Below are 27,878 nucleotides of genomic sequence, written 5' to 3'. Positions count from 1 at the left end.
CTGAAATCCTGACCTTGTGATCCACCCAGCTCGGCCTCTCAAAGTGCTGGGATTACAGGTGTGAGCCGCCACGCCCGGCCTCTCCCCTGATTCTTATGATAGTCCTTGTAATCTGATGTATTAGTAAGAGATAGTGGGAAACTGTAAACGATGCAAACCTCACTGAACCTTAAATCTTGTCTCACTTCATACAACGATTTAGGTGATTGAAGCAATTGGAGAAAAGAAAGAGGAGAGGTGTTTGGGAAAATGTGAATGGATTCCTTTAAACACAGCACAAGGGAGCTGCCCTATGGTTGAAGGGGAAGGAGGTTTTCAATGGTGTTTGAGTTATGTGATTTGAGTATGACTAATTTGGAGAGGACCACTGATGTATTGATTGGTAAAGTAATGACAACTTGAAATTTTGGTGATTTCCTAATGAGACCCAAATCCTGGGCTCAGTGGAAATGAATATAGAAGGCGACAGGTAGGATTGATGTGATAAAAAGCTGGTGCTATTACTGTTCTAGGACTTGTATGTGGTGAGGCAGTTTGGGCATAAGTGCTGATGGGCAGAAGACATTTGAATGGAGCATACCTAGAGACAAGAATCTGGGCCCAGAGAGGTTTTATATAAATGTATATTATTTGATGTTGAAAGGATTCACTTAGGCAGAAAGTTAGAGATTTGGGCAACATGGCCTAATAACTAGAGTGATTATAGCAACACCCATTTATTGAGCATCCATAATGCTATGCTTCTTACCTGTAAGACCTCACTTAATCCTCACAGCAGCCCTATGGGGTGTGAGTGCTGCTATCCCCATGTCCCAGTGAGGAACCTAAGGGTCAGAGAGATTAAATAGTCCACCCAAGGTCATGCCTAGCAAGTTGCAGGGCTGGGATTTGAACTCAAGCTTGCCAGTCTCCAAAGCCTCTTTTGGAACTTCTAGAAGAGAAGGAAACTTGTGCAATCAAGACTGGAAGAAAGCAAAACAGTCTTAAATGAAAGATTGTAAAAAGGCTGCTTTTGGAACTCACAGAGGGTTACTAAAAAAAAGACTGTAGAGAGGTGATCTTTCTTTGAAGAAGAGTGTTTAGATTAGTACAATATGTTACTACTCTGTTGTCCCTACATTTGGACTTATTTCTTAGGAGTCCTTGGAGATTCTTTGGAATTTCTCTAAAGAGAACAAAAATGCCGGGTGTCTGGAAGCTACTAAAAAGGCAGATAGTGTATGTTAATATAATGAAAAATATCACTAGGTGCCTGCTTCCTGTGGACTAGCAAGCAGTTAACACTGGGACATCTTCAAGCGAGGCTGTGTATGTACAAATATCTGTTTAAGTTGACCATCTGCTGTTGTATTGTTGATAAACACCATTACACCAGTGATTTAACTTATGCCCCGAAGGAAGAAGTGCCTTCTAGACTCTCTTAATGGCCATAAAACATTGGCATTGATAGATTTTAGAGGCAGGCAGCCTTCAAGGCATTCAATGATGAAAATAAAGAAAGAAACATTTGTGAAAATTCAGTGAAGATTTCAGACGCCCTCCAGGAACCAGGAGCTTCATACCAAGTTCACATTTGAGTCTGAGTTCAATTTTAAAGGAAACGACTATCCATGACGGATTAGTGTGAGATCCAGGCCTTACTCATGGTTGTTGAGTACATGCAGCCTCCAGCCACATGAAATAATGTGTTCACCTGGTAGAGAATGGGGGCTTCATCAGAATCACACCCAACTAGCTCCTTCTCTATGCCTTGTCTCCCTCCGGTGTCTTGTAGAGCTAAAATGTGATGACTCTTTTAGTTTTTATGGAGGAGGGTAAAAATGTGTTTTCAAACTGAGCAAGGGAAGAAGTTTCAGCCATTCCTTTATCTTCTTCCCCTTTTTTTGTATTTCCATTTTCACTTTGAGCATAAATGGGAATCGGAAGGCAGGAGGGAGGATGTTATTATGGATCGGGAACTGAGAATAAAGGGTGGTTTTCAGCTGTATGTTGGAAACTTAAAAAAAAAAAAAAATTCCAAACCAAAAAAATCTTTCTGTATTCATTCCATTTTGGAAAAGACTCTGAAAAAGGAATCACATTTTTAATCAAGAGCAATGGTATTAGGTCTTTTACTACAAGTTATACTTTTCTGTGAGCCTCTATTTATTTTGCCAGGCTCGAAATAGCTGATGTTATTTAAACAACTGTGACTATTGTCTAGGAAATGAGTGTAGGCTGGAAATAGCCTCGCTGATTACATTGTTTAGAAATGAGCCTTATTTTTTGCAGTCCCTTTAGGTGGGAGGGTTCTTGAATGTTCCTGCGGTTGGTTGTTCCATGGTGTCTTCTGTTTATATTAATTCAGTAGCCTCATGATGTCATCATTTTATTCTATCATATATCATTTTAAGCCTACTGAAGAATGAACAGAGCTAGTTCTATTCCTTGAGACAGATATATAGGCAACATCAAAGAAGACTAATCTATGATTACTCTTTGAAATCTCCTAATCTATAGAAAGCAGAGACTAGGGCAAACAGTGGGGCTCCCACCCTCTCCACCTCAGGGGCCAGAATCCTCATTGTGATTTGCTACAGGCTTCTTTGTCTCTGGAGAGCTTCAAGAGAAAGCTACACTGACCGTGGAAATAAGTGACAGTTCATTGGTCCTGGGTCTCAAAGTGTTACCTGGATGAATGAGTGGGTCTAGCCTTAGAGCCAGAGAGAGCTGGGGATTTCATAGGCCAGAAAGACCCCAGAACATAGTACAATTCAGTTGCCTAACTCCAGTGTACACCATTTACATCATATGACTAGTGAATGGTACCTCCGGGCCTGGGGAGAACATGTTGTTTCTCCTTAAGATTCTGGTACATCCACCTTCAAGGATCCCAGGCCAGGGGACCGAGAAGAGTGCAACCCTGAGTCAGCCAGGGTGTTTGACTCAGTGGTACTCAGGGGACGGAGAGAGAAGATGAGCTTCCATGCCAGATGCATGTGGGTTTGAGTTGCAACTTTGGTACTCACAAGCCACCTGGCTTTGGATCAATCACTTAATCCCTCTGTACCCTGGTTTTCCATGTGTACAATGAAGTCAATCCTACAGCTCTCATTGAGAAATGGAATCAATGTCATAATAATACTCAAACAATACATAATAAACAGTCAATACATGCTGGCTATTATGGCTCATGTGAATAATAGTACTAGTGCTGGTGTGCCAATGAAAGGATGAACAAATGAAAAATACTGCTCTCTGTGAGACTCTTTTCAACCCAAAAGGCATCTTGTCCCCCATGGCCAGGATTCTGCAGACAGGTGGACAGGGAAGTTGCAGTTGGTGAAGAGTCATGGTGGCATTCCTGACTTCCTCTGCCCTTCTTTTCTACCCCAAGGGACTTCTGCTCCCTCAGCTCATACTTAGGTTCTGCTGATGGTGTGCTGAAACCATAGGTGTTGAAAAAAAGCAGAGTTGGCTCAGCATGGTGGCTCACACCTGTAATCCCAGCACTTTGGGAGGCTGAGGCGGGCAGATCACTTGAGGTCAGGAGTTCCAGACCAGCCTGGCCAACATGATGAAACCCCGCCTCTACGGAAAATACAAAAATTAGCCAGGCATAGTGGTGGGCGTATGTAATCCCAGACACTCTGGAGGCTGAGGCAGGAGAATTGCTTGAACCCGGGAGGCGGAGGTTGCAGTCAGCCGAGATCGCGTCACTACTTCCATCTCAAAAAAAAAAAAAAAAAGATAGAAAAGAAAAAAAACAGAATTGACAGCCAGTTCAGAAACCTTATGATGAGCTAGTACTAAGTTATCATCACCAGAGAGTGAAAAGGACCTTCAGGTCCAAGACAGCACTGTAGACACATCGCGCCATGCCAGGCAGGGGACTGAACTCAGTGCTGCGTGCAACCTAACATTCTGTGATGACGGATTAAGTCATGCCACTAGCAAAGTGGGTGTGATTGGCGAGAGATGAGTGTCTGAGCTGGGGAGAAAGGAAATAACCAAAATAGTGGCAGAAATATTTTTATCCTATAAAAGTAAAAGTCTTTGTCAGTGTGACAGTTGAAAGACCTTTTCATTCCCTCTGAGATATCTTCAGAGTGATTTACTTGAAGAATCTTCGATGTAAGGGCCGTAATATGACTTATGGGGGGCGGGGAGACATCTTCTCTCTTTTTTTTCTCCTTCTTCTCTTACTTCTTGGAGGAAAGATGAAATAAAATGTTTTTAAGAAAAAGAAAGACATCCGAAAAAAAAAAGTTAACAAAAACACAAAAGGAAAAAGCTCCTTATAAAAAGCTTACTACCTGCTCCCTGCAGTTACAGGTAGCATTTTATGTTAGTGCTTATGAAATATTTCTTAAAAAAATATAAGGATGTTCACTTGATTTTTGCTTCCTTGCTTAAATTCTGTCACCTCGGTAGAGTCCAGGGTCTTTGCTGCTTATACGCATTGTGTGGGACCCAACATAGTAGGGACTTAGTAAATGTTAAACCATCATCATTAAAAAACACTTCCCCTTCCTCTCTGAGTGCTTTGAGTTTTGTGAATGCGTGTGGGTAGAATATTAACTCCAGCACACTGAGTGTTGCTCAGGAGTGATTATGCCACCTGGATTGAAGCCTTCCAGTGCACTGTGTGGGGATTTTCATTTCATTCATCATTTAGAGTTTGTCATGAGGGGTCTCTGTGAAAGAAAAATATAGAGGAGCCTAGGCTGGGTGCGGTGGCTCACGCCTGTAATCCCAGCACTTTGGGAGGCCAAGGTTGGGTGGATCACGAGGTCAGGCGATCGAGACCAGCCTGGCCAACATGGTGACACCCTGTCTCTCCTAAAAATACAAAAATTAGCTGGGCATGGTGGTGCATGCCTGTAGTCCCAGCTACTTGGGAGGCTGAGGCAGGAGAATTGCTTGAACCCGGGAGGTGGAGGTTGTAATGAGCCAAGATCATGCCACTGCACTCCAGCCTGGGTGACAGAATGAGACTCCATCTCAAAAAAAAAAAAAAAAAAAAAAAAAAGAAAAGAAAAATATAGAGCAGCCTAAGGAGAGGAGACTTACTGGACATTCTGTGTGAAGAGTTTTCTGACTCTAAATAGCTTTGTAAATAAGGCAGTTATGTTTCCTAGTCTATTTCTTTTCCAAAAGAAGGGAGGATGTGTGATCGCCTCTAGCCCAACGTTTGTAGCCAACTGGATGAGATTCCATGCTTTTACCATCATTGACCCAAACAGGCAACCTAAGAGTTGAGCTTAAACTGCTTCTCTTGCAGCCCATCTGTGCTTTCAATAAGGAATCTGAGTCATGTCTAGATTAGGAATCAGATACTTTTTTTTTTGCCACTTTAGATGAGATCACTTAATAGAATGCTTCCATTTGGTGTGGGATAAAGTATAGATGTAGGAAGGAGGTGTCGGGGTCATAGAGCTGTAAGAGCATGAGGTCCTGTGGGAGCAACCTCAGTCTCTTGCTTTGGGGAGGATGGGTGTGTGGATAAACCTGCACATTACTCCTGGCTCTGCCATTACCTTGCTGTGTGACTTCGGACAAGTCACTTAGCCTTTCTGAACCTTAATGTCTTCATCTGTGAAACAGAGGTTTGGAATAGATCCATATAAATTCATATTTCTGTAACCCTGTGTTACAGGCTATAGGACTTTTTTCTTTTTTCTTTTCTTTTCTTTCTCTCTCTCTCTTTTTTTTTTTTTTTTTTTTTGTTTTTGAGACAGGGTCTTGCTCTGTTGCCCAGGCTGGAGTGCAGTGGTGCAGTCATGGCAAACCGCAGCCTTGAACTCCCAGGCTCAAGTGATCCTCCCACATCAACATCACAAGTAGCTAGGACGAGTACTTGCGACGTGTACCACCACATCTGGCTAATTTTTTGTAGAGACAGAGTCTTGTTATGTTGCCCAGGCTGGTCTCGAACTCCTGAGTTCAAGTGATCCTCCTGTCTTGGCCTCCCAAACTGCTGGGATTACAGGCATGAGCTGCCACTCCCAGCCTGCTATAAGACTTCTAATTGGACTGCATAATTTCATCCCAGAGACCTGGTTCCCAGGGTTTTCACAAGGTAGGAGGCATTGTTTCCTAGTTAAAGTGAGGGTGTTGATAATCTAGGCCAGGACTGTGACAAGGATGACATTATCTGTGGTATGAAATTTATTTTTAGCATCAGAATTTTGGGGGCATCTTGAGTTGAAGAGCAGTGGTTCCTTCATTGAATGACACTAATTTGGCTATTCTCTGGGTCTCTTCTTACAGTTTAAAAAGGGGCTGATGATGGGCTGGATGGGAACTGCTTCCCTGGTAATGTTGCAAGGTCATCTCTTTGCTAGTGCCAACTTTCTTGTATGAGTCGTAGAGCTCATGCCTGATATGACAGAGGCAAAGGATCATGGAAATCACATGGAGGGTAACCAGGGAACCAATACAGTTGTCTTCAGTAATTAAGTAAGACATCCATTCTGAGGTGGGTGGGACCTCAGTTCCAGCTCCTCTGCCTATCTTCAGGGACAGGGTAAGGCCTGTGTGGTCTTAAACAGAAGAGCTCTCAGTCTGTTGGGTGAACATTGCTTTCCCTGCGTGTTTTTGCTTGCAAGAGTACTTTGTTCAAACAATTTTAGTATTTATTTGTTAGGGAGTTTTATCTCTCTCTCTTCATAGGTGATATTCATAGGTGATATTTACCCATGAATGAGTATTTTTCTTGGAAGACTCTCTTTCCTTTCTTCCTTGTTTGTTTTTTCCCTCTTTTCAATTGGGTTCACCTGTTAGCAATTGGACATGTATGTCTTGTACGATACAGTGTCCTACTGTCGCTATTTTAATACCATGAGACCCTTGAAAGGCTAAAACCAAAGTACAGGACCCACTGAAGCCTACACTTTAGAAATAAAAGGTAATTTTGTCAGTTAATTTGTAGTGGATTTCTTGACCTTAATCTTTCTCGGTCCCCTGGTCAAAATATAGTCACCCAGTTTGTTTTTTTTCACATGTCCATATTTTAATTCTTTGCCAATCACTGTCTGATAATTGTCTTAATTATTTGTTTATTTTTGCTCCTCTGTCCCTACTAGAATGTAAGTCTTGCTGACCACTATATCTCCAGGACCTGGCATAGAGGAAGTTCCTAATGTATATTTGTTGAATGAATGAATAAATAAATGACGGAATAGATACTTAAGTCATACAATATAGTCAAGTCCGCAGACCCAGTATCTAAAATAAATCAGAATTTAAAATGTTGTACATCAGTTGGTTAAAACACTAATAGAGATGTTACTTATACGATTCAATGATCCCGAAGGATTCTGTGGCCGGGAGGAAGAACCAAGAACAACCAACAGTCCTGTTCCTGGCCAAAAACCAGGAACAGGACCTCAAGCAAGTCACATGACCTCTTGGGCTCAGTTTTCCCCTCCACTAAACAAGAGGATAGGATGTAATGATCATTAGTTCACTTAGCCATTTATTGAACAGGACTATATCACTATCCTAGATGAAAAAGCAGTGCCGTATAACCCTAAACATATTCACTATATACAAAATATACATTACTATTAAAATGTGAAAAAGCTCATCAGTGTGTCACCTCAATCTTGCATACTGCCAGTAGAACATGTACTGCATGTTAGGAGACACCCTGATAGAGCATGCTACGTGCTATGATAGAGCAAGCTGCAAAGCCTAACTGTAGAACCAGATAGACTAGAAGGGAGAAATCCTAGTGATAGCAAACATTTCAATAGCTCTGAGATCCCATCATGTTCTACCCTCACAACAACTCTTAGAGTAGGCATTATTATTATCCCCATTTAATAGACAGGGCTCAGTGTCACTTGCTCCAAATGTTACTAGTGGCAAGAAGACTTAAACCCAGGTCTTCTGGCTGCAAGTCCCAGGCCCTGAAATTTTACACTGTAATATGCTAGCTGTGGTTTGGCAAATGTGGGAGAAACTACATCATGTACAAGGCATATCCCAGCACTTTAAGCCTCAGAGAGTTTCTTCAACATTTTCTCCTAGAGTAATAGCTTCTGTGGCTTATACAGAGCCTCCCCAAGCAGCATTGACTTTTTCATGATCGTCAGCAGAATCCAGGGAGGTAAGGGCAGCGTGCAGACCCCTTTCCAGCCTCTGGGGAGAGAAAGAAGTGGCCACTGGAACCTTGGTGGAGAGGAGTATTCCAGGATCCCAGTACACAATGGGCATCTGTTTGTAAAAACGCATGTGAATTTGGCCTCCAAAATATTCCATGTAGTTTAGTTCTCACTGAACTGTGGCCCACTGATAACAGAGCAGTGTTCACTCCCTAGAGAGGCTGAGACAGCAGCTTCCCAGCACTCAGAGGTGTCTCCCTGATTCTTCCCCTGGCTCTGTGAGATAACTCCCTTTAGCCCTTTTTTTGTCTGCAGCCAGCAAGACCTGGCGATAATGTGAGGCCTGAGGCCTAGCTAATCCTCCCTGTAGAAATCCAACAGTGAAGCGTCTTGTCTTTATGACTATTCGCTGAGGATGTGTAAAGGGAAATGCAAGCCCCAGGCAGCAGTAGCTGGCTGGGATCCAGAGTCAAAACTGAATTAAAAACTCATTAAGTAGTACTTTGAGCCAGCAAGCTTACTGGCTGCGCAGTGCTGGGAAAGCTGATGGCGGAGGAAGGGAAGGGGTGGCATCTTCTGTTGGCAAATGGCAGGCTGTGGGCAGGACGGGGCAGTCCAGGAAACAAGACGAAACACAGCCCACTTGTCTGTCATGCAGACATGTTTGTGAGTATAGCTTTTGGTACAGCCACATAATGTATGCTAATTGCTATATTCCTTCTTCTTCTTCTTTTTTTTTTTTTTCCACGGGAAATGGCTCGGTGAGAAAGCTCTGAAACCAAAGAGGCAATGCAGAAATGCCAAAATGCAGACATTACAAAAGAGAGAGGAGGAACAAAGGGAAACAGGGGATCCACATTTACATCATGGTTTAGCGTTCTGCTAAATTACCACCTTCCTGGTCCATGCAAGTCGTATGGAAAATAAGTGAGCAGAATTTCCTATTTGGGTTGATTTTCACTGCATCTATCTCATAGTTTGTAATTTGTTAATTGAATTTTTTTAAAACAAGAAGCAAAAATTTTACCCCCAAGGACTAGAAAGTTAGCAAGTTAAGATGAAACTCCAAAGTTATTATCAGAGCTTCCAGAAAATATTAATAGTACAGTATGAGCTGGTTCTCTCTCTACTACTTTTCTGAACAGGACACTTCTCAGTTGACCACAAGAGTCAGATGCAAACGGGGGAAAGCACACAACTGAGCCCACTTAAAAGAATCATCCATCTATAAGGGAAAGACTCATTCAGAATATTTTGTATGTGCCAAGCTGTGTACCTCTAGTGTTCTGTTAGATATCCTTTTGCAACTGTCATTCTTTAAATCAAATAAAAACAGACCAAGATATTAAAGGAATGCTTTGTCTAACAAAGCAAGAGTGCACAGACATTTTATATTGAAAGAGAATGGGAAATATATTTTTTACTTTGTCATTGGAATCAAAAGAAGTATTGATAAGTAGACTTTCTTTCCCCCAATAACCCTTACTTTTTAAAAATAAAAATGTAACATTCTTTAGAGCAATTTTGTAGATATGAAACAGGAAATTTTATAATGAATTTGATTCGATATGACAGAAGGAAATGCAGGTATTTTTCAGGGCGATATAGATAACACATTAAGGCATCATCTTCTGTTGTTTAAGAACTATGAGAAAAAAGTGAACTGGAGTCGGGAATGTGGTTCGGCTCTCCTCTGGAGGGATAGCTGACCCACAGAAAGCACTGCTCCTCCACTTGGCTCCTGCCCCTGTCCAGCTCCTGTCACTTGGCCAAGACCCTGAGCTGAGGAGGGCCTCAGGCTTGCTCAGCTCCTGCCTTTCCAATCCTTAATTTTGAAGCCTTGCATTTTCCAGATATCTGAGTTTACGCTGAGCAGTGGTGCCCTCTGCAACCTTAGGGTGCTCCATCTCACCTTCCAGCTTCTCCAGCTACAACCTCTACCTCAAAATAAATGAGGTGTTCAGTGTTGCTTTCTGGGCAGAAATCCTATGTTCTTTCAGTTATACTCCAGAGCTCTGGCAGAGCTTGATTTGGTCCATTTTTCTCTAGGGCCGGCTTACCTGTTGGCATTTTTACAGGGACAAACTGTGCTCCCAATTTATACTATTTAATTTGTGAAAGAGCAAAGAGTAATACATTGTAAGAACTTTGATTAGCATACATATGGATCACTGCATATATTCCAAGTGTATATAAATACATACAAAATACCCAATGGAGACTAATGCAAGACAGGAATGTAGAAAGTGATTTTATGCATACTGCCTTTCTTATGAGAACTTGTTACTTCTCATGTAAATTAAAATCTGGGGATTTGCTCAAGGGCAAGTTTCCTCAAAGTCTCCAGATTATTTCCCTCCCTCCTTGAACTCATTTTAAACTAAAATTTCAGTCTTTTTAAAAAGAAGATAGAAGAGGATAGAATTTATTTGACTGCCTTGTTTGACTTGCTCTTTGTCAAGGGTTTCAGACCTGTTTCTCAGGAGAGCTACGTCTGTTGGTTCAGAGTATGTTTATCAATGCCTTGAAAATGCCCATTGGTCAGATTTGGTTGAATTGCCTCAGAAACAAATCTCTGTTTGTTAAGTAAACTATGATTAAATATATGGCCCAGAATTCCTTTGGTTTACTACATCACATTTTCCTAAATAAGCAGATGTATTCTTTCAGTTATAATCTCCCAGAGGTCAATGATATTCATCTTAAAATAAATAAAAAGTACATTGTTAAGGTAAGAAATTAACCTTCAGCAAAAAATGTGGTTTGGGGACATGCTGTGGCACCCCTTTAATAGTGACCTTGTGAAGACCTTGTAGTTGAATATAAAATCAAAATGAAATCTTTCTAGTGATGCCTAATTTTAATTCCTTAAGAGATCTTACGGGGTGGCAGAATGACCACAGGCAAAATCCAATGGGCGTGTGAGAAAACCAGACACACAACTCCTGAAACTTTGGGGCAGTTTTTGGCCCTAATCACTTGGAAAGAGCTAGGCAGTGTCTTCTTTTTAGTTATTTATGCACAGCAGTGGGCTTTCTGCTAATGATGGCCTGGGTGTGTATTTTTCAGATCCTGAAGGTAGATCTCCTGATTTGCTTACTTCTAAAGACAAAGTAAGCAAATCACACTTTGATTGCTTACTTGGCTTGTTAAATCCCTCTGAGTGGGATTTAACATAATAGTGTGGACTGAATCACACACACATTTCAATCCACACTATTATGGTAAATCCCACTCAGAAATGGAGTGAGTGTTTGTGTGTAACTACGGGTATGTGTATTTTTAGTTCTCCTGTTTTGCAAAAGATCGTCATCACCTGAATCCCTATAGGTGGAAGGCTCGGATCTAAGCCCTGTAAGGTTTACATAGAAATTGCCACCTTCACAGGAAGTTCAATGAGAGATACATGAAAGTATGTGAAAGCATTTTGTTAACTAGAGTCTTATAAGTTGGTTGGAGGCAATAGCTCATATAAACACTACGTACTTCCTCTAATTGAGCTATGTAGTATAGAGACTCTTAACTGCTATCCCAGAAATTGGGGGGTAAGAGACAACTCTGAGAATTGAAGTGGACAGAGAGATATTCCAGGAGGAAATAAAATTATGAGCTGGACATGTAAAAAATGGATTAGATTTAAGTGGGTATGATGCCTTATTTTATGGCACAGTAAATTCTATCACCAAACAACGCTCTTTATTTAAAACAACCTTCAAGCAAAGTATCCCAGTAGGGCAAAAAATGAATGCAGTGACCAACTGGCATGAATATCCGATTTACTAAAAATTTAGATTCCTGTTAGTGGAAATTAAATGAACACATCAGCATTGTAAATTTCCGGTTTATGTCATGTAAGCTTTAGTAGTATGGCTCTTTAAGCTGAATGCTATTAGGTGAAATGAAAAACTCAATGGCTAATTTAAAACCCAAGGGCCTGCATCCTACTGGTCAAAGTATGATTCTCCATAGGCCTGAGTCAGCAGCAAGCTGGGTTTCACATCTCTTTATCTACAGTAAAAACAGTGATATGAAGGGAAGCTTACAAGAAGGTCAATTCTGTATGATGTTTCCAAGACAGTACTCAATAGTTCGTGCAAGTGTTTACCCTTTACTAAATATATTTTTTTAGCCTTTTAATAAATATTTTACTGCTGAAATATAGGGTTTGGATTTGGTTGAGGGAGAAGTAGTGAAGGGTTTAGTTGGAGAAAGTTCTATTAAATTTATCCTGCTTCTGCCCACCGAGAGGAGCTGGGACTATCCCATACACAGTGGCTCAGCATCCCCTGTGGCAGAGCCTCTGAAGAGGTGGTCAGAACAGTTTACCTGCCAAGACCTTGTTGCATGGTCCTCTTTAATGTTTAATATAGCCAGACGTGGTTGTTCACGCCTGTAATCCCAGCACCCTGGGAGGCTGAGGTGGGTGGATCCCCTGAGATCGGGAGTTTGAGACCAGCCTGGCCAATGTGTTGAAACCCTGTTTCAGGCCGGGTGCGGTGGCTCAAGCCTGTAATCCCAGCACTTTGGGAGGCCGAGACGGGCGGATTACGAGGTCAGGAGATCGAGACCATCCTGGCTAACACGGTGAAACCCCGTCTCTACTAAAAATACAAAAAAAAAAAAACAAAAAACAAAACAAAACTAGCCGGGCGAGGTGGCGGGCGCCTGTAGTCCCAGCTACTTGGGAGGCTGAGGCAGGAGAATGGCATAAACCTGGGAGACAGAGCTTGCAGTGAGCTGAGATCCGGCCACTGTACTCCAGCCTGGGTGACAGAGTGAGACTCCGTCTCAAAAAAAAAAAAAAAAAAAAAAGAAACCCTGTTTCTACTAAAAATACAAAAAAATTATCCAGGTGTGGTGGCAGGTGCCTGTAATCCCAGGTAGTCGGGAGGCTGAGGCAGGAAAATAGCTTGAACCCAGGAGGCAGAGGTTGCAGTAAGCCGAGACTGTGCCACTGTATTCCAGCCTGGGCAACAAGAGAAAAATTCCATCTCAAAAATAAAATAAAATAAAATAAAGCTTAATATATAGAGCTAAAATATCTGCCCAAAGCTTTATGTTCACGTAGCTTATCAAAGTCTTCAAAAGTAACACCCTTCTCTTGCTGCTGCATGTCAGGACAACATAAAGAGAGCAGGAAAGGTTAAAGGGAAAGGGGGAAAAGACTTAAGTCTTTCCTGCTCAGAATAAGGAAAAGGAGTATAGTAAAGAGGAAAACATGAGCAAATATGATGGCTTTTCGGGGGCTATTTTTGAGATTAACATAGCAAAGGATAGTGCCTGAAGATGCAGTAGAGGTATTGAAAGACCATCTGTGGGCCAAGAGTTTAAAGAAAAGGCATTTAACAGTGTAAGAAGGACAGCTGCAGTGGCTCACACTTGTAATCCCAGCACTTTGGGAGGCTGAGGTGGGAGGATCACTTGAGCCCAAGAGTTTGAGACTAGCCTGGGCAACATAGTGAGACCCCATCTCTACAAAAAACAAAAGAAATTAGCTGGGCATGGTGGCACACACCTGTAGTGTGAGCTACTTGGAGATGCTGAGTTGGGAGGATTGCTTGAGCCCAGGAGGTCGAGGCTGCAGGGGGCCATATTTATGCCATTCTAGCCTGGGCAACAGAATGAGACCCTCCCTCAAAAAAATTTTTTTTTTTTAAAGTGGAAGAAATGTGTTTGGGATTCAATCAAACCCAAATGGGAGAAGTTGAGAACTAGGCTTTAAGTGAGACATCATTTTGGCTTCCCAGACAGGGCCTGTAACTGAGGGTAAAGAACAGGAAAGCAGAATCAGGACTGTGCCCCTGGTGTGCCGAGAATCACCCTTCAGGTCTGGAAGAGGGAAGAACCAAGGTCATTGGGAACTGGGTGTGCTGTTCTGGGCAGCCAGGCCTCCAGCCATGACTCAACATCACAGGCACCGTGGAGAGAGGAAGTCCATAGGTGCTGATTCTGTCGGCACTTACGAATGAGCCATCTCCACCTCACCCTTTGAAATGATGCAGTGGAGGAATAAACACGATTCATACAAACAACAAAAATCACAGGTCCCTTGGGTTGGGCTAAGGCTATATGTCAAATCCTGTAACGACATGACCAGATTTATTCATCCTGGCTGGGGTGCAGGACCTGAGTGTCCACCTGTACATTACTTATTACAGATGGTGGCAGCCGAGGTACCACTTCAGCCAAGACCAGAGCTCAGGTCTTGAGCCTCATCCTTTTTGGTCAGCATCTTGACCTTAAGAAGTCCCTTCCTGGCCAATCACCAAGCTGGTTGCTGTGGCCCAGCCTGATGCTGCCACTACCAATGGTATTGTCCCCCTCACAGTTTTACCAGGGAAAAATCAACTCATACTATTTCTCCTTGGCCTAGAGCTAACAACTTTCTGAGGGATGGAAATCAGTAGATTCTAGGTTTAATATGTGTTATGTCAGCCATTTGCATGTTTTCTTTTTTTTTTTTTTTTTTTTTGTGGTTTTCTTTTCAATAGCCAAACACCGAAAAAGACTAATTTGATTTTTATTTTTAAAAGGCAGCTGGCTTTGAGACCGAATAGTAGTCTGATGATTTGGTTTGATAGTAACAGACGAGGGTGAAAGGTCAACCATTTCCCTGGATTTGATCAATGTCAGGAGTCGGATGGCAAATTAAATGTCCGATAAACCTATCAAATGACTCCAAGAATCAATATTTCCTGGGAAAAGTTGTTTGAGCCTTTAATGATTACATTTGCTCCCAGGGGAAATAATGCTAGCAGTGTGTTCGGGTATTAGGATAGAAATACATAAAAATCATGTGAGGATGATTTTAAAGGAGGTCACTTATTATGTTGTTATTAATCAATAAAGTATTCATCATCTGTGTTTCTGGCCAAGCCTAGTGCCAAGCATGAGAGCCACGTTTCTGCCTCTTATTGGACAGAGCCATCTGGAGATCCTACAGGGACCTCAAACTCAGCATGCCCCCAAGCAAACTCTCTGTCATCTGTCTTCCTGCTTCCCTTTAGGATAGCTTATTAGTTGAAAGCCAGGACTTTGGATACTGAACACCCGGTCTCCAGCCCAGTTCCACTACTAACTAATGCAGACTGTTGCACTGTTGTTCCACTGCCCTGTGCCACCTTTTCCTCCTCTGTGAAATGGCAAGAGTGGCTTCCTCATAGCATTAATGTGCACATTACATCAGATCACAGACATAAAGAGCTTAGGTCAGGTCTTGACCCAGGGCAGGTCTTGAATGTACCTTAGCCATTGTTCTTATTCATTCCTTTTTGAAATATTGATTGCGCATCTGCTGTGTATCAGACCCTCCTTATGACTTATGATTCCTGATTTAGAAACTGTCAAAACACTGTCTCCTCTTTAAACCGTATCTCTTCAGGATACGGGGAGCATCTCATCCATGTTTTAATCTCAGTGCTCAGTTTATGAACATAGCACGAATTTGCCTGAACTAACCTCCAGAAAACCGTGTCTTCTAAAACAATTCACATTGTTTTAATAAATGGGGAATACAAAGCAGGAGAAGACCATTAAGATTTTTTTAAAAAGGTGTCTGAAACCTACTCTAGTCTCAAAGGTTCATCAGGTCTAATTGATGAACCATGTGAAAGTGGCTTTTTTGTGGTAAGAATAGCTGATATAGGTAATCTTTTGGTTTTACCTAATACTGCACAGGGCACCTGGCACACCGTGGGGTTTCTTCAAAACAAAAATGATTCCCGGCCGGGCGCGGTGGCTCAAGCCTGTAATCCCAGCACTTTGGGAGGCCGAGACGGGCGGATCACGAGGTCAGGAGATCAAGACCATCCTGGCTAACACGGTGAAACCCCGTCTCTACTAAAAATACAAAAAATTAGCCGGGCGTGGTGGCGGGCGCCTGTACTCCCAGCTACTCGGAGGCTGAGGCGGGAGAATGGCGTGAACCCGGGAGGCAGAGCTTGCAGTGAGCCGAGATCGCGCCACTGCACTCCAGCCTGGGAGACACAGCGAGACTCCGTCTCAAAAAAAAAAAAAAAAAAAAAAAAAAACACAAAAATGATTCCCAGATCCATATCCCAAATGCTGGGATTATTCTATAACATTCTGAGGAAAATGTATCTCAGATCTTATTCTTAAAAATTAAGGATCTGGAACTTGTAAACACTTAAAACAATCTGAGAAGCAGTGAGTGACAGTGAAAAGAGAGTAGGGATCAGGAGTCCTGTGGACTGGATTTAAAACCTAGTTCCAGCTGGGCATGGTGGCTCAAGCTGTAATCCCAGCACTTTGGGAGGCCAAGGCAGGAGGATTTCTTGAGCCCAGGAGTTCGAGACCAGCCTGGGCAACATGGCAAACCCCCATCTCTACAAAAAGTACAAAAAATTAGCGAGCCATGGCGGCCTGTGCCTGTGGTCCCAGCTATTTAGGAGGCTGAGGTGGAAGAATCACTGGAGCTCAGGAGGTCAAGGCTGCAGTGAGCCATGTTTGTACCACTGCACTCCAGCCTGGGTGACAGAGAGAGAAACCTTGTCTCAAAATGAATAAATAACTAAACAGATAAATCTTAATTCAGTAGCTTATTTTGTCTCTCTGATGCTACAAGACAGCTAACTCTTATTAAGGAACCTGTCCCAACAGCTTCTATTTGTCCATCTATAAAATAGGAAGAATGATAAACATTGACCTTCGTGATATGCAAATGAGGTACTGTGAAAATAAAAAATTGTATAAACCATAAAGTCCATCACAAGTGAAAGGTAGTGTTAGTATTTTAGTACCCACTCTCCAATAGAACTGACCACAATATGCATAGGAAAAGCCTATGACAGGCCACTCCTCGTCTTTGAGATTCGGTTTTCTCTTCTGTAAAACAAGAGGAAGAGAGAGGGGGTGAAATTGTCGCCAAGACTCCTTCAGGTCCTCCCATTCTGTGAGGTGAGGAAATTCTGATGTCTTACTCTGTAAGAGCAACAAATCCTTCTGCTAGGCTTGCGGGGACCACATTTCCCTCTTGGCTGCTGGAAATTTTACATGCAGAAGAGGAGACTCCTTTCTTGTGCATGAGGGGCATGTGTGTTTTCCTTTGCCTGCAGCAGGTTTTGCTTAGAGAACAGGGCACTCACAGATCCCACCTTGTCTCAGCCTAGAGGAAACCAGATCAGAAACTTGGAACCCTGTCATTAGAGCTTAAGCAAGTGGACATAGAAGAAAGTGCTTTGGAAATGGTGAAGCAAACACCAACACGAGTAGGCATTGAACTCTCTCTCCTTCCTTCCTTCCTTCCTTCCTTCCTTCCTTCCTTCCTTCCTTCCTTCCTTCCTTCCTTCCTTCCTTCCCCCTTTCCCTCTTTCCCGTTTCCCCCTTTCCCCCTTCCTCTCTTTTTCCCTTCCCTCCCTCCCTCCCTCCTTCCCTCCTTCCTTCCTTCTTTCCTCCCTTTCCTTCTTTTGACAGGATTTCACTCTCTTGCCCAGACTGGAGTGCAGTGGTGTGATCTTGGCTCACTACAGCCTCGACCTTCCAGGCTCCAGTGATCCTCCCAGCTCAGCCTCCCGAGTAGCTGAGATCACAGGCGTGCACCACCATGCCTGGCTAATTTTTGTATTTTTTGTAGAGATGGGGTTTCATCATACTGCCCAGGCTGGTCACTGTATTTAAAGACACCTGGAGTTGGCTCCCCTGACAGGTTACTACATCACCCTTCACTCCATGTGCCTTTTTTATTTTTATTTTTAATCTGTCGCTTCTGTACTTTGTTGAAGATGTGACCCTTAGGCTATCTTATCAACCACAGCTGGTGCCAGGATTGGGCTTTGCTGGTTCTACTTAGGTGCCCTCCAGGGAGCCCAGGTTTCAACACCATCTATGTTATTTATTTCTGCTTCTTTCAGCCAGAGGATAAAACAGAGAAAAAAGGAGCAAACTTCTTCCTTCCCCTGTCTTTCACCTTAACCCTTCATGTCCTTGATTCTCATCCCTTTGCCTTGAGAATTTTTAAAAGGGAGAAGAAAAAAAGGAAGAGGGGACCCTAAGAGAATGGGACTGGGTAGGAGAGAAACACCGAAGAGAGGTTTTAGAAAGCAGGTCAAATGAGAATCCTGCACATGGAAAACCAAACTGAAACCACTGACAACAAAAAAGAAAACTAACAACCACAAGGTCAGGAAGTATAGAGAAAATTAGGTACAGACTCAAGTTGGGTAATAACTAAATTCCCTGTAACACAAAAGATATCCAAGGTAAAAAAATGTTGTCTAACTCACAAGCAATGATCACTTTATTTAAACTAAAGAAAATTATTTGCAAAGTCTCCTGAACTTGAGTTTTTTTTATTCTCTTAAAAAAACAAGTGTTCAAAATTTGGAGAGCCATAGATTCAGGAACATATATCAGAGATGAAACAGATGCATAAACAAAAATTTATTTCCCACAGAAAAGAAATGTCATTTCTAGGAATATCGGGGGAAGGTGGCAAAGAACTTGGCTGATGGTTCAGCAGAAACCAAGAAGGAATTGCCCTCAGGACGTGTGTGGGAGGCCATAGTGCCCTGCTGGGTGCGCACACACGTGCGCGCGCGCACACACTCACACACACCCAGGCAATTCAGCAGGCGTTGACTGACCAGCAGCCAACCCTGGCTGCACACTTACCTCTTACAAAGGAGAATCTTGGCATCACAGCTTGAAAATCTTTATTTTGGATGGCAGTGGATCAGGAAAAGGAGAAAGGAATAGTGTCACAGCACTGACCTTGGCCTTGAGTGGCCTCGTGGAGCGTGACAAGGGTCCCCAGGCCTGTTCTTCCACACTGTCAAGTCGGTAAACCTCAGCTCTTTCATCCATGAAGAGAGGATAATATTTGCCCCACTACTTCATAAAAATGCTGTGAGACTAAACAAAGAACTACCTGAAGGACAAAATGCTTTGGCAACTCTAAGGCGCTCTACACATGTAAGGTTTTATTGCTGTATTCTGGTGATGGACTCTCTGGTGATCAAAGGATTAGATTTTGTCACTACCCGTTTCTGTGTATTAGCCTTGTATTCAGTCATTTTTGGACCCAGGTGGGATGGCACCTGGCACATAGAAGGTGCTCCAACGTGTGCATGACCTTAAAACCAGCATGCATATTGAATTATGCTTTTGCCACCTTTTTGCTCATGTTCCCTGTTGCCTCTGAGACACCCAGCCTAGAAAAAGTTCTTTTCCAAGCCTCAGGCTGAGATGTGCAAGAGCGGATGAAGGCGAAAAGATGAGTGAGTTGATTGGGGGAGTTAATTTGATGCGGAGGACCCCTGAGAAATCCAGCTCTCTCCAGGGCTAGGAATTTTACTTCCCTGGAGACAGATTCTGTGTAATTTCCTGGTAACAGCTGGCCTTCTGTTTTCTGTGCTGATGCTCTTGGTCTTTGGGGATCCGTGGCATTAGAACCAAGTCTCCTAGCACCTTTGTCTTCTAACAGTACCTCTGTGGCAGGGGTGAGGGTTTTGCGACTCACCGTGCCTTGGGATCATGTCCTCCCTCAGGGCCGAGGTGGGTTCTTGCTCCAGGGGAGCCAAGGAAGTCTTCTGTTAGGCTGGGTTGCCTCGATCCTTCTCCTGGACCCTCTCCGGAGCTCTAAGCAGGGGCACCTGGGATGGAGAGCTGCAGAGCATGGTTACTGGGTAGCCTATGTTCACCTCTTTCTCTTTCTCTCTGTTTTTCTTGCTTAGAAATGATGTGGTGGGATAGAGGGGCACAGGGAGAACCACCTGGGGCTCTCAGGAGCCGGCTTCTGTGCTGCTCGCGAGGCTTCCTTATTTGCTGGCACCTTTCCTCCCTCTGAAAAGGAAGTTTTGGGGAAACCTTCCTGCCAGGCCTCTGGGCCCCAACGTTAGTTGACAGGGATAGAGAGGACTTCTGTGAGGGGCTCTGGAAGAAAAGGTTCACTGCAAACCTCTGCTGCTTCAGGCGTCTCCCCTCCTGCCTCACCAGCTCCCGTTCTCTTCAAATCAACCACACATTTGCTTTACCTGCCATGTGGGTTTCTGCAGAAAGGAGGCCTGGAGCTGGAAATGATTTCACACCAAAAGCTGCTATTACAAGCTACTGGGAGACCTGTTGGTTAGTTGCTAATTCTTAGTTCCTGTACCAAGCACCTTTCATTTCTTGCTCTTTGCCGTTTAGCTACATTTTACTCTTGGGAGTGTTTTTTGCACAAAGGGTCGGAGGTTAGAGGTTTCCTCTCAAAAAAATTCACTTCGGTAAAGAGCTTGAGTTGAATAACTCTGACTGCTATCGTTTTCTCTTCCTTCCCTTCCTCCCTCCCTTTTTTCCTTCCTTCCCTCCTTCCTCCCTCCCTCCCTCCTTCTCTTCTTCCTTCTAATGAAAACAGACTTTAGTTTTTATGTTTTTTATTTTTTGAGGTGGAGTCTCACTCTGTTGCCCAGGCTGGAGTGCAGTGGCGTGATCTCAGCTCACTGCAACCTCTGCCTCCCGGGTTCAAGCAATCCTCATACCTCAGCCTCCCAAGTAGCTGGGATTACAGGCGTGCACCACCATGCCTGGCTAATTTTTGTGTTTTTAGTAGCGACAGGGTTTCACCATGTTGGCCAGGCTGGTCTCAAACTCCTGACCTCAAGTGATCCACCTGCCTCGGCCTCCCAAAGTCCTGGGATTACAGGCATGAGCCACCGTGCCCGGCTTGAAAACAGACTTTAAAATCAAGACATTTAGTGCTTATGGTCTTTCTCGATTGACTAAACTTTACTTTCAGCTAAATCAACCCAGTCCTTTTTTATCTCACATATTTTTCTCTCTAACTCCAGAATCTTCACATTGTAAGTTATTCCATTGTTGAATCTGGGCAGGGGGCTGGGAGTAGTTGGTAGGTGAAGAGAGGGCGGCAGTGGGAGCTGACAGAGCAGAGAGGCAGAGATGGGGGCAGGACGACTTTTCTCCTGACTAAAGCCCCTGCCCATGCCATGCCCCTCAGTCCTGGTTACCAGTAGTTCAGGACCCTCCTCATCATTTCCCTTTCATACTGAGTACAAATCAGAGGCTTTCTTTATTCTTCAACTGCCATTTCTATTTCCTTCTTCCAAAACCAGGGCGAAGCCTCTGAGGGGTGTGTGTGCTTGTGTGTGTGTGTGTGTGTGTGTGTGTGTGTGTGTGTGTGTAGATGAATCCTAAACTCTGTGGAGAAGAGATCCCGCAAGCATCCTAGAAATTTACATACATAGATAATAACGTTTTGCTTTAAGAGATTTCAGAATCAATTGAATATAGTAAAACATAAGCTACTAAAAAAGCCAAATCTTATAAGACACATAGGTTCAATTAATCTGACACGTTTTCAAAAAGGAATAAAATCCCCACAATACCAAAAAATGCAGGCTTCCTTCTGAGTTCCAAACACAGCTTTGGGAGAACACAAACAAAAGTCTCATTGTCTGCAAGGCCCCTGCTGCTTCGAGGGTCCTCGGACCGTCCTCTTTTGATTCTGAGGTGGCGCGGACCCCTTTTGTCACACACAATCTTCTCCACTGCCCCCGCCCCTGCCCCCGACCCAGGTCGAGGCTTCACAATCATGCTGAGTTTTGTGGGGAAGCCCGCAAAGACTTTTTCTTATGAAGCAATAAGCGACACAATCATTCCAGGTTGAGCCCCCGCTTTTGCTGCCCTCAGACCGATGCAAAGTTAACTATTCACGGGAAAGTTAACTATTCACGGGGCTGCCTAAGGGTTTCCCTGTGAAGTGTCGAATGGAGAATGCGGACTACAATGGTGGGGAGAGAGGCTGGAACCCGGCTGCCTTTCTTTCCTGGGAACTTCTTTTCTGAAGCAACTGAATGAGACCTTTACAAGCCAGGGTGGTGGCCTCCCTTCAGAATGCCTGGCCCGTTTCCCAGTGTGAAGCATTCCCCAAATATGCAACTTTGTGAGCATCCCAGTCGCCTGCGCTGAGAACCCGCCCGCCTGCCGCAGGAAAGCTGGCACCCACGGGGATGCCAGGGGTGGGGGCACGTCAGGGCCCCTCTGCCAGGCTTGACCAGATGCTGGGGTGGCCCGGCCCCACTTTACATCGTCCCAGGAAAGAATCTGGCCAACAGTCTGGCTGTGACAAGAGCTAGAAGCTTCTCTCTCTCCCTTTAAATCCCCTCCTTCATTCAAATCCGATCCTATAAAAAGGCTTTTGTTGAAGGAGCAGCCATGGCATCTTGGTGCATGTCTGTGCCATTCCTCTCGATATTTCCAAAGATGGACAAAAGAGAACATCGTTAGTTGAATTCCTGGGCAAACTGGTCTGAAGATTGACTTGGAAGGAGTGGAGGTAAATGGCAGCTGTCACGTGGCATTTGTTTTGTTTGCAAGTGATGAAGCCAAAGAAAGGGACTGCTGGTGGATGGTAAGAAGCCTCCTGCCAGGGGCCACCTCGGCAGCAGGCGAGCTCACTGTGTGTTTGGGGAAGAGCGTGATGTGGAGGCAGGTGGACTGTGCAGGCTGCTGTCACCTGGACGTGGGTGTTGAAGGGTGCGGTTGGCGAGGCTGAGGGCATTGTGTAGGATCACTTCAGAAAGAAAGAGGCTCTGATTTCATTACCATCACTTGCGGAGGGAGCCACTTTATGTACCTTGTTCAAGTCTACTTGTATGGATTCCTGCAGAATACAGACATGATGACAGTCATATTTGGACATTGCACTGCCTGATGCTCTGGGTGCCCACAACAAAATTGTGACCAAAGAAATGATATTCCTTCTCCTTGGTCTTAAGCTTTTGCTTAATTTCATCTCAACCTAGTGCCTTTGAAGCTCTTGAAACCTTTGTTTCAAGAAGACCACTGATGGAAAGACCTAGAAAGAGGATAGTTTCATGTGTCTTGCCAATTTTCATTTTATCCTTTGCTTATTTAAGTTGATTTTCTTTTGCTTTAGCTTTAAATGTACATGGTTGTCAAAACCAAAAACAACCAAAACGCCAAAAAGCAATGTCCAATAAATTACAGTATTTAGCATTCATAATGAATTAACTTTCTTTCCTGTGGTTTATTCTTCTTAAGCCTCAGTTCTTTGTCTGCTCAAACTGTGGGACTTTGTTCTGTTTTGGAGTTTATTTTTAGGCTTTTGGAGTAAGACATCACACATTTTCTCTTAATTTTAACTTCTTTTATGTGGGATATTCTGCCACCTTTGCTTTTTTTTGGCCAATATTCTTCTCCTAATATTTTCTGCCTTCCTGCTTTTGTAAGCTCATCTCTGATTTTATTTCTTTGAACCTTTCCCTAACTGTCTTTTGGCATTTGGTGTCTGTGCCTTGTCTATTTTAACAAATTTTCGTCCAGTAACCAAACCCATAGGGCAGCGAAGCAGAAGGACTCTAGATCCAGGTGACCTGGCTCCAAGTCCTGGCTCGACCACTTACTAGTTGTGTGACTTTGGGCAGGTTAATTCTCTTCTGTAGACTCATTGCTCTTGACAGTAAAGGGGGATAATCACAGTACCTATGTCGCAGAGCTCTTCTGAGGATTAAATGAAGCCATGTGTGTCTTAGAACAGTGCCTGACACCATGATTGTTCTGTTTAGGCTTCTATCTGTGATGTGGGGTTTATTGGTAAATGTTAGCTGTTAGGGAAAGTAAGATGGTGGGGGAGAATGGGCTTGGTAACAGTGATGGTGGTTGGTGGTGACTATTTCAACATGTTGCTGTTTCTGTAGTACTTCTGGTCCTTCTTGATATAAAGGAAAAAGAATCAGTGTATCCTGGACTGCTTTACGTTTTTTATTTTCTAATTGCTTTATTGAGATCTAGTTTGCATACCATACAATTTACCCATTTATAGTGTACTAGTGAATGTTTTTTGGTATATTATTAATTTTTAAGTCATGATAAAATATATATAAAATATAAAATTTGCCATTTTAACTATTTTAAAATGTATAATTTGGTGTCATTAATTACATTCACAAGGTTGTACAACCATCCCCTCTTTTTATATTTTATCAGTTTTTTGAGAGAGTCCTGCTCTGTTACCCAGGCTGGGGTGCAATGGCATATTCTTGGCTCACTGCAGCCTTGACCTTCTGGGCTCAGTTGATTCTCCTGCCTCAGCCTCCCACGTAGCTGGGACCACAGGTGTGTGCCACCACACCCAGCTTTTTTTTTTTTTTTTTTTTTTTTTGAGATGGAGTCTGACACTGTTGCCGGGACTGGAGTGCAATAGTGCAATCTCGGCTCACTGCAACCTCTGCCTCCTGGGTTCACATGATTCTCCTCTTGCCTCAGGCCCCCAAGTAGCTGGAATTACAGGCACACATCATCACAGCCAGCTAATTTTTTGTATTTTTAGTAGAGACGGGGTTTCACTATGTTGGCCAGACTGGTCTCGAACTCCTGACCTCGTGATCCGCCTGCCTCGGCCTCCCCAAGCGCTGGGATTATAGGCATGGGCCACCGCACCTGGCCTTTTTTTTTTTTTGTAGACATGGGGTCTCAACTTTGTTGCCCAGGCTAGTTTTGAACTCCTGGGTTCAAGCAATCCACCTGCCTCGGACTCCCAAAGTGCTGGTATTATAGGCAAAAGCTACTGCGTCCAGCCTTCATCACCTCTATTTTAAAAACATTTTCATCACTCCAAACAGAAACTGTACCCACTCAACAATAACTCCCCATTCTCCTTCTCTTAGTCCCTGGTACCTTCTAACTACTCTCTAACTACTCTAGAACAGTTGCCTTCTAACTACTCTTCTAACTACTCTAGAACAGTTGCCTGTTCTAGAGATTTCATATAATTGGAATCACTATATTTATCCTTTTGTATCTGGCTTATTTCATTTAGCAGACTGTTTCCTAGGTTTATCCATGTTTTGGCATTATCAGAACTTCATTCATCTTGTGTTTGAATAATCTTCCATTGTACTGATATACCACATTTTACCCAATCATCCATAGATGGACATTTGGGCTGTCTTACCATTGTGAATAATGCTACAATTAACATTGGCATACAAGCATCTGTTCAGGTTCCTGCTTTCAATTCCACCTGGAAGTAGGATTGCTGGGTCATACAGTCATTCTATTTTAGCTTTTTGAAGAACTGCCGAACTATTTTTCTAGAGAACAGTTGCTTTTGGTCATTCTTTCCTCTTGTATTTCTCTCCTCTGGTGTCTGCCTCCCTCCGATTCTATTCCATTTCCTCCTGCTGCCTGAGCGTCATTGTACTTCCAAGCGGCAGACATGTTTGTGCCTACCCTCCCAACCATGCGTCTCCCTCCCACATTTCAGAGAGAACACCCACTTCCCTGTCCTTAGCAGCTGCCCAAGCATGTATCACCAACTCTGGCCGTACATCCGCCTGATCATTTCATCCTATTGTCCGGGGAGGGGAAGTCTTCGTAGAAGGTCGTGCACGGGTCTCCGTCCCCTTTGGCTGGAGGGCTAGTTTGGAATGACCCTAGGACCTGTGAGTGGGGGGAAGTCAGGAATGTGGAGCCACAGCCCTGCAGGGTTTCAGCCTTCCTTAGACAGGCGGTCATCACACCCAACACCTTGCTTTATTGTTCTCCGTCCATAGTTTTAGGGGGCAGTTTGGCCACCCTGTTTCGTGGGAGGGTTGTTCTCCACTTTTCATTTGCTTACAGTGTCTCCAGTTTCCTATGAGCAAGTGAATTAATTAATGAATACTCCAACAGACTGTAAGCCTGCCTCAGACAGCCATTCTGATTGTTGGGCTAATTGTTAGCCGGAGTTTCTGGATGTCATTCATTTCACAATAAGGCTCCTAATTAATCTCAGTGCAGTTCTCACCAGAAGAAAGGCTGATACGGAGAAACATCCCCAATTACCATGAGAAAGGAAATGTCAAGAGCCCCATTGAGTTTTCCTGGCACCCACCCTTGTCTCAGATGAAAACCGCCATTACCGCAAGGAGGCTGCCTAGACCGACCCTGAAAACTGGAGAGTGTAAGAGCAGGAGGAGCCCCCGACCACACAAACCCAGCTCGGGGAGGAACCTGCTCGTGGCTGCACCCTCTTTTTTAATAGTACCAATTATGTTTCCCAAAATGATGTAGAGAATCTCGGAGCTGTGCACTACATCGGAGGCAGAAATTCCTGTGCTGTCCCAGGAGCAGCAGGGCAGTTTTTATCTGGAAAAGCTAAAGGTCTCCCTTTTGTGTGTGTTTTTGTGCCTGCAGGACAAAAGATCCTTCATCACCGAAGTGACGTTTTAGAAACAGTGGTCCTGATCAACCCTTCTGATGAAGCAGTCAGCACTGAGGTAAGCATTCAGCTCTGTAGAATCTGGGGCCAGGCCCCACACACTGGCTAGGGACCCAGTGGATTAGAAGGGCTGGGCAAATGGGGGCAGGAGAGGGTCACAACAGAGAGAAGTTCTGGGTTAAGAGGTCTTTCTTAACCCCCCACTAAGTGGTTGGTTCTCTGCATCGGTACCACCCAGACTGCTCCTCCTGATAAGGACAAAGTGGAAGATAGTAGCTGGAACTGTAAGATTTTGTCCAGGCAAGGCAGTATGAATTTGGGGTGTTTATGAGGGGGGTGGTGGGGAGTGCTGCTGGGATGGAGTCTGATAGGGATGTATTAGGGGAAATAGACACAAGCCCTCAGGCTGGAACATACAGGACAAGCCTGGAGAACAATGGCATCTCAAGAATGGCAACCCAGTGCAAGCCCCATTCAGAGCCTTCCTGCACACTCCTATCGCTGTGGAAAGGCAGCCTAGCATAGTGGTCAGAAGCATGGGCTGGCGCCAGGCCACCTGGGTTCATAATCCCACATCTGCCTCTTACTAGCTGGGAGCCTCAAGCAAGCTATTTACTGTCTTTGTCTCAGTTTGCACCTCTGTAAAATGGAGGTCATAATAGTTTCTACATTTAATGTTCATATTTAATGTTGTGCTTAGAAGTACCAAGTGCTTAGAACAGAGCATGGCACATAATGACTGAAATGTAAATATTAGCTGTGATTGTTACTATTACCACTGTATGAAACTGTTGCTATGAAGAGTAACTGGGTATTTCGGAGCCCAGTGTGACATAAGAACTTGGTTGAAGCCAAGAGTCCCTGGTCACCCAGGCCAGAGGAGCTGCTGTCACTCCACTTTCCACTTCCTTTATTACAGTTGAGCACTTTTGAGATTGAGTTGCTTCTTGGACATTAAAGTAGCCAAAGTCCCTGGGAGCCTCCATTATTTGCAGTGTCCCTTCTACCCACACTTTGAGCATCTCTGTGACTGTATCCTGTTTTTGTAAGTGGAGATATAATTCAAGGACCATAAAATCTATCCCTTTAAAGTATGTAATTCGGTGGTCTTTAGTGTATTTACAAAGTTTTGCAACCATCACCCCTATCTAATTCCAGAACGTGTCTTTCATGCCCCCAAAGCCCTGAGCTCATCGGCAGTCACTCTCCATTCTTCCCCAGTGCTGACAACCGCGAACCTGCCTGTCCTGATTTGCCAGTTCTGGACATTTCATATAAATATAATCATATACTATGTGGCCTTGTGTGTCTGGCTTATTTTAGCCTAACAATTTCAGGGTTCATCCATGTCGTAGCATGTGTCAGGACTGCATTCATTTTCGGGGCTGAACAGTGCCAGTGTATGGATAGCCCACATCTGTGCATCCATTCCTCAGTTGATGGACACTTGAGTTGCTGCCACTTTTTGACTGTCATGATGTCACCTGTTCTGACTTACTTCTGCCTGCTTTAGATCAGCAGGGCCTCTGACAATGCATGAAGGTGCAAAGCTGAGGAAAGTGATGGGATAGCAATCTCTGTTCTAACAGAGTCAGGAAGTAATTACAACT

The 27,878-nt window shown here is 43.8% G+C and overlaps 1 protein-coding gene across 2 annotated transcripts in view; it reads left to right on the top strand.

The window, feature by feature from the left end:
* Positions 1–27,878, top strand: part of LOC105475177 (microtubule associated protein 1B) — a 104,044-nt gene that overhangs the window by 51,746 nt on the left and 24,420 nt on the right. Inside the window, exons 1-2 of one of the 2 annotated variants that reach the window (XM_011730212.2) lie at positions 22,077–22,380; positions 26,244–26,326. Coding sequence is in view for 1 of the 2 variants with exons in the window: in XM_011730211.3 (XP_011728513.3) it covers positions 26,244–26,326 (83 nt within the window). In the remaining variant the exon portion in view is untranslated. Of the gene's footprint in view, positions 1–22,076; positions 22,381–26,243; positions 26,327–27,878 lie in introns of those variants that run through there. The other variant, XM_011730211.3, reaches the window with a different exon arrangement.

Source organism: Macaca nemestrina, chromosome 6 (genome assembly GCF_043159975.1).
Source record: "Macaca nemestrina isolate mMacNem1 chromosome 6, mMacNem.hap1, whole genome shotgun sequence".
Classification (NCBI taxonomy): Eukaryota; Metazoa; Chordata; class Mammalia; order Primates; family Cercopithecidae; genus Macaca; species Macaca nemestrina.
This window is presented reverse-complemented; position numbering and strand designations above follow the sequence as displayed.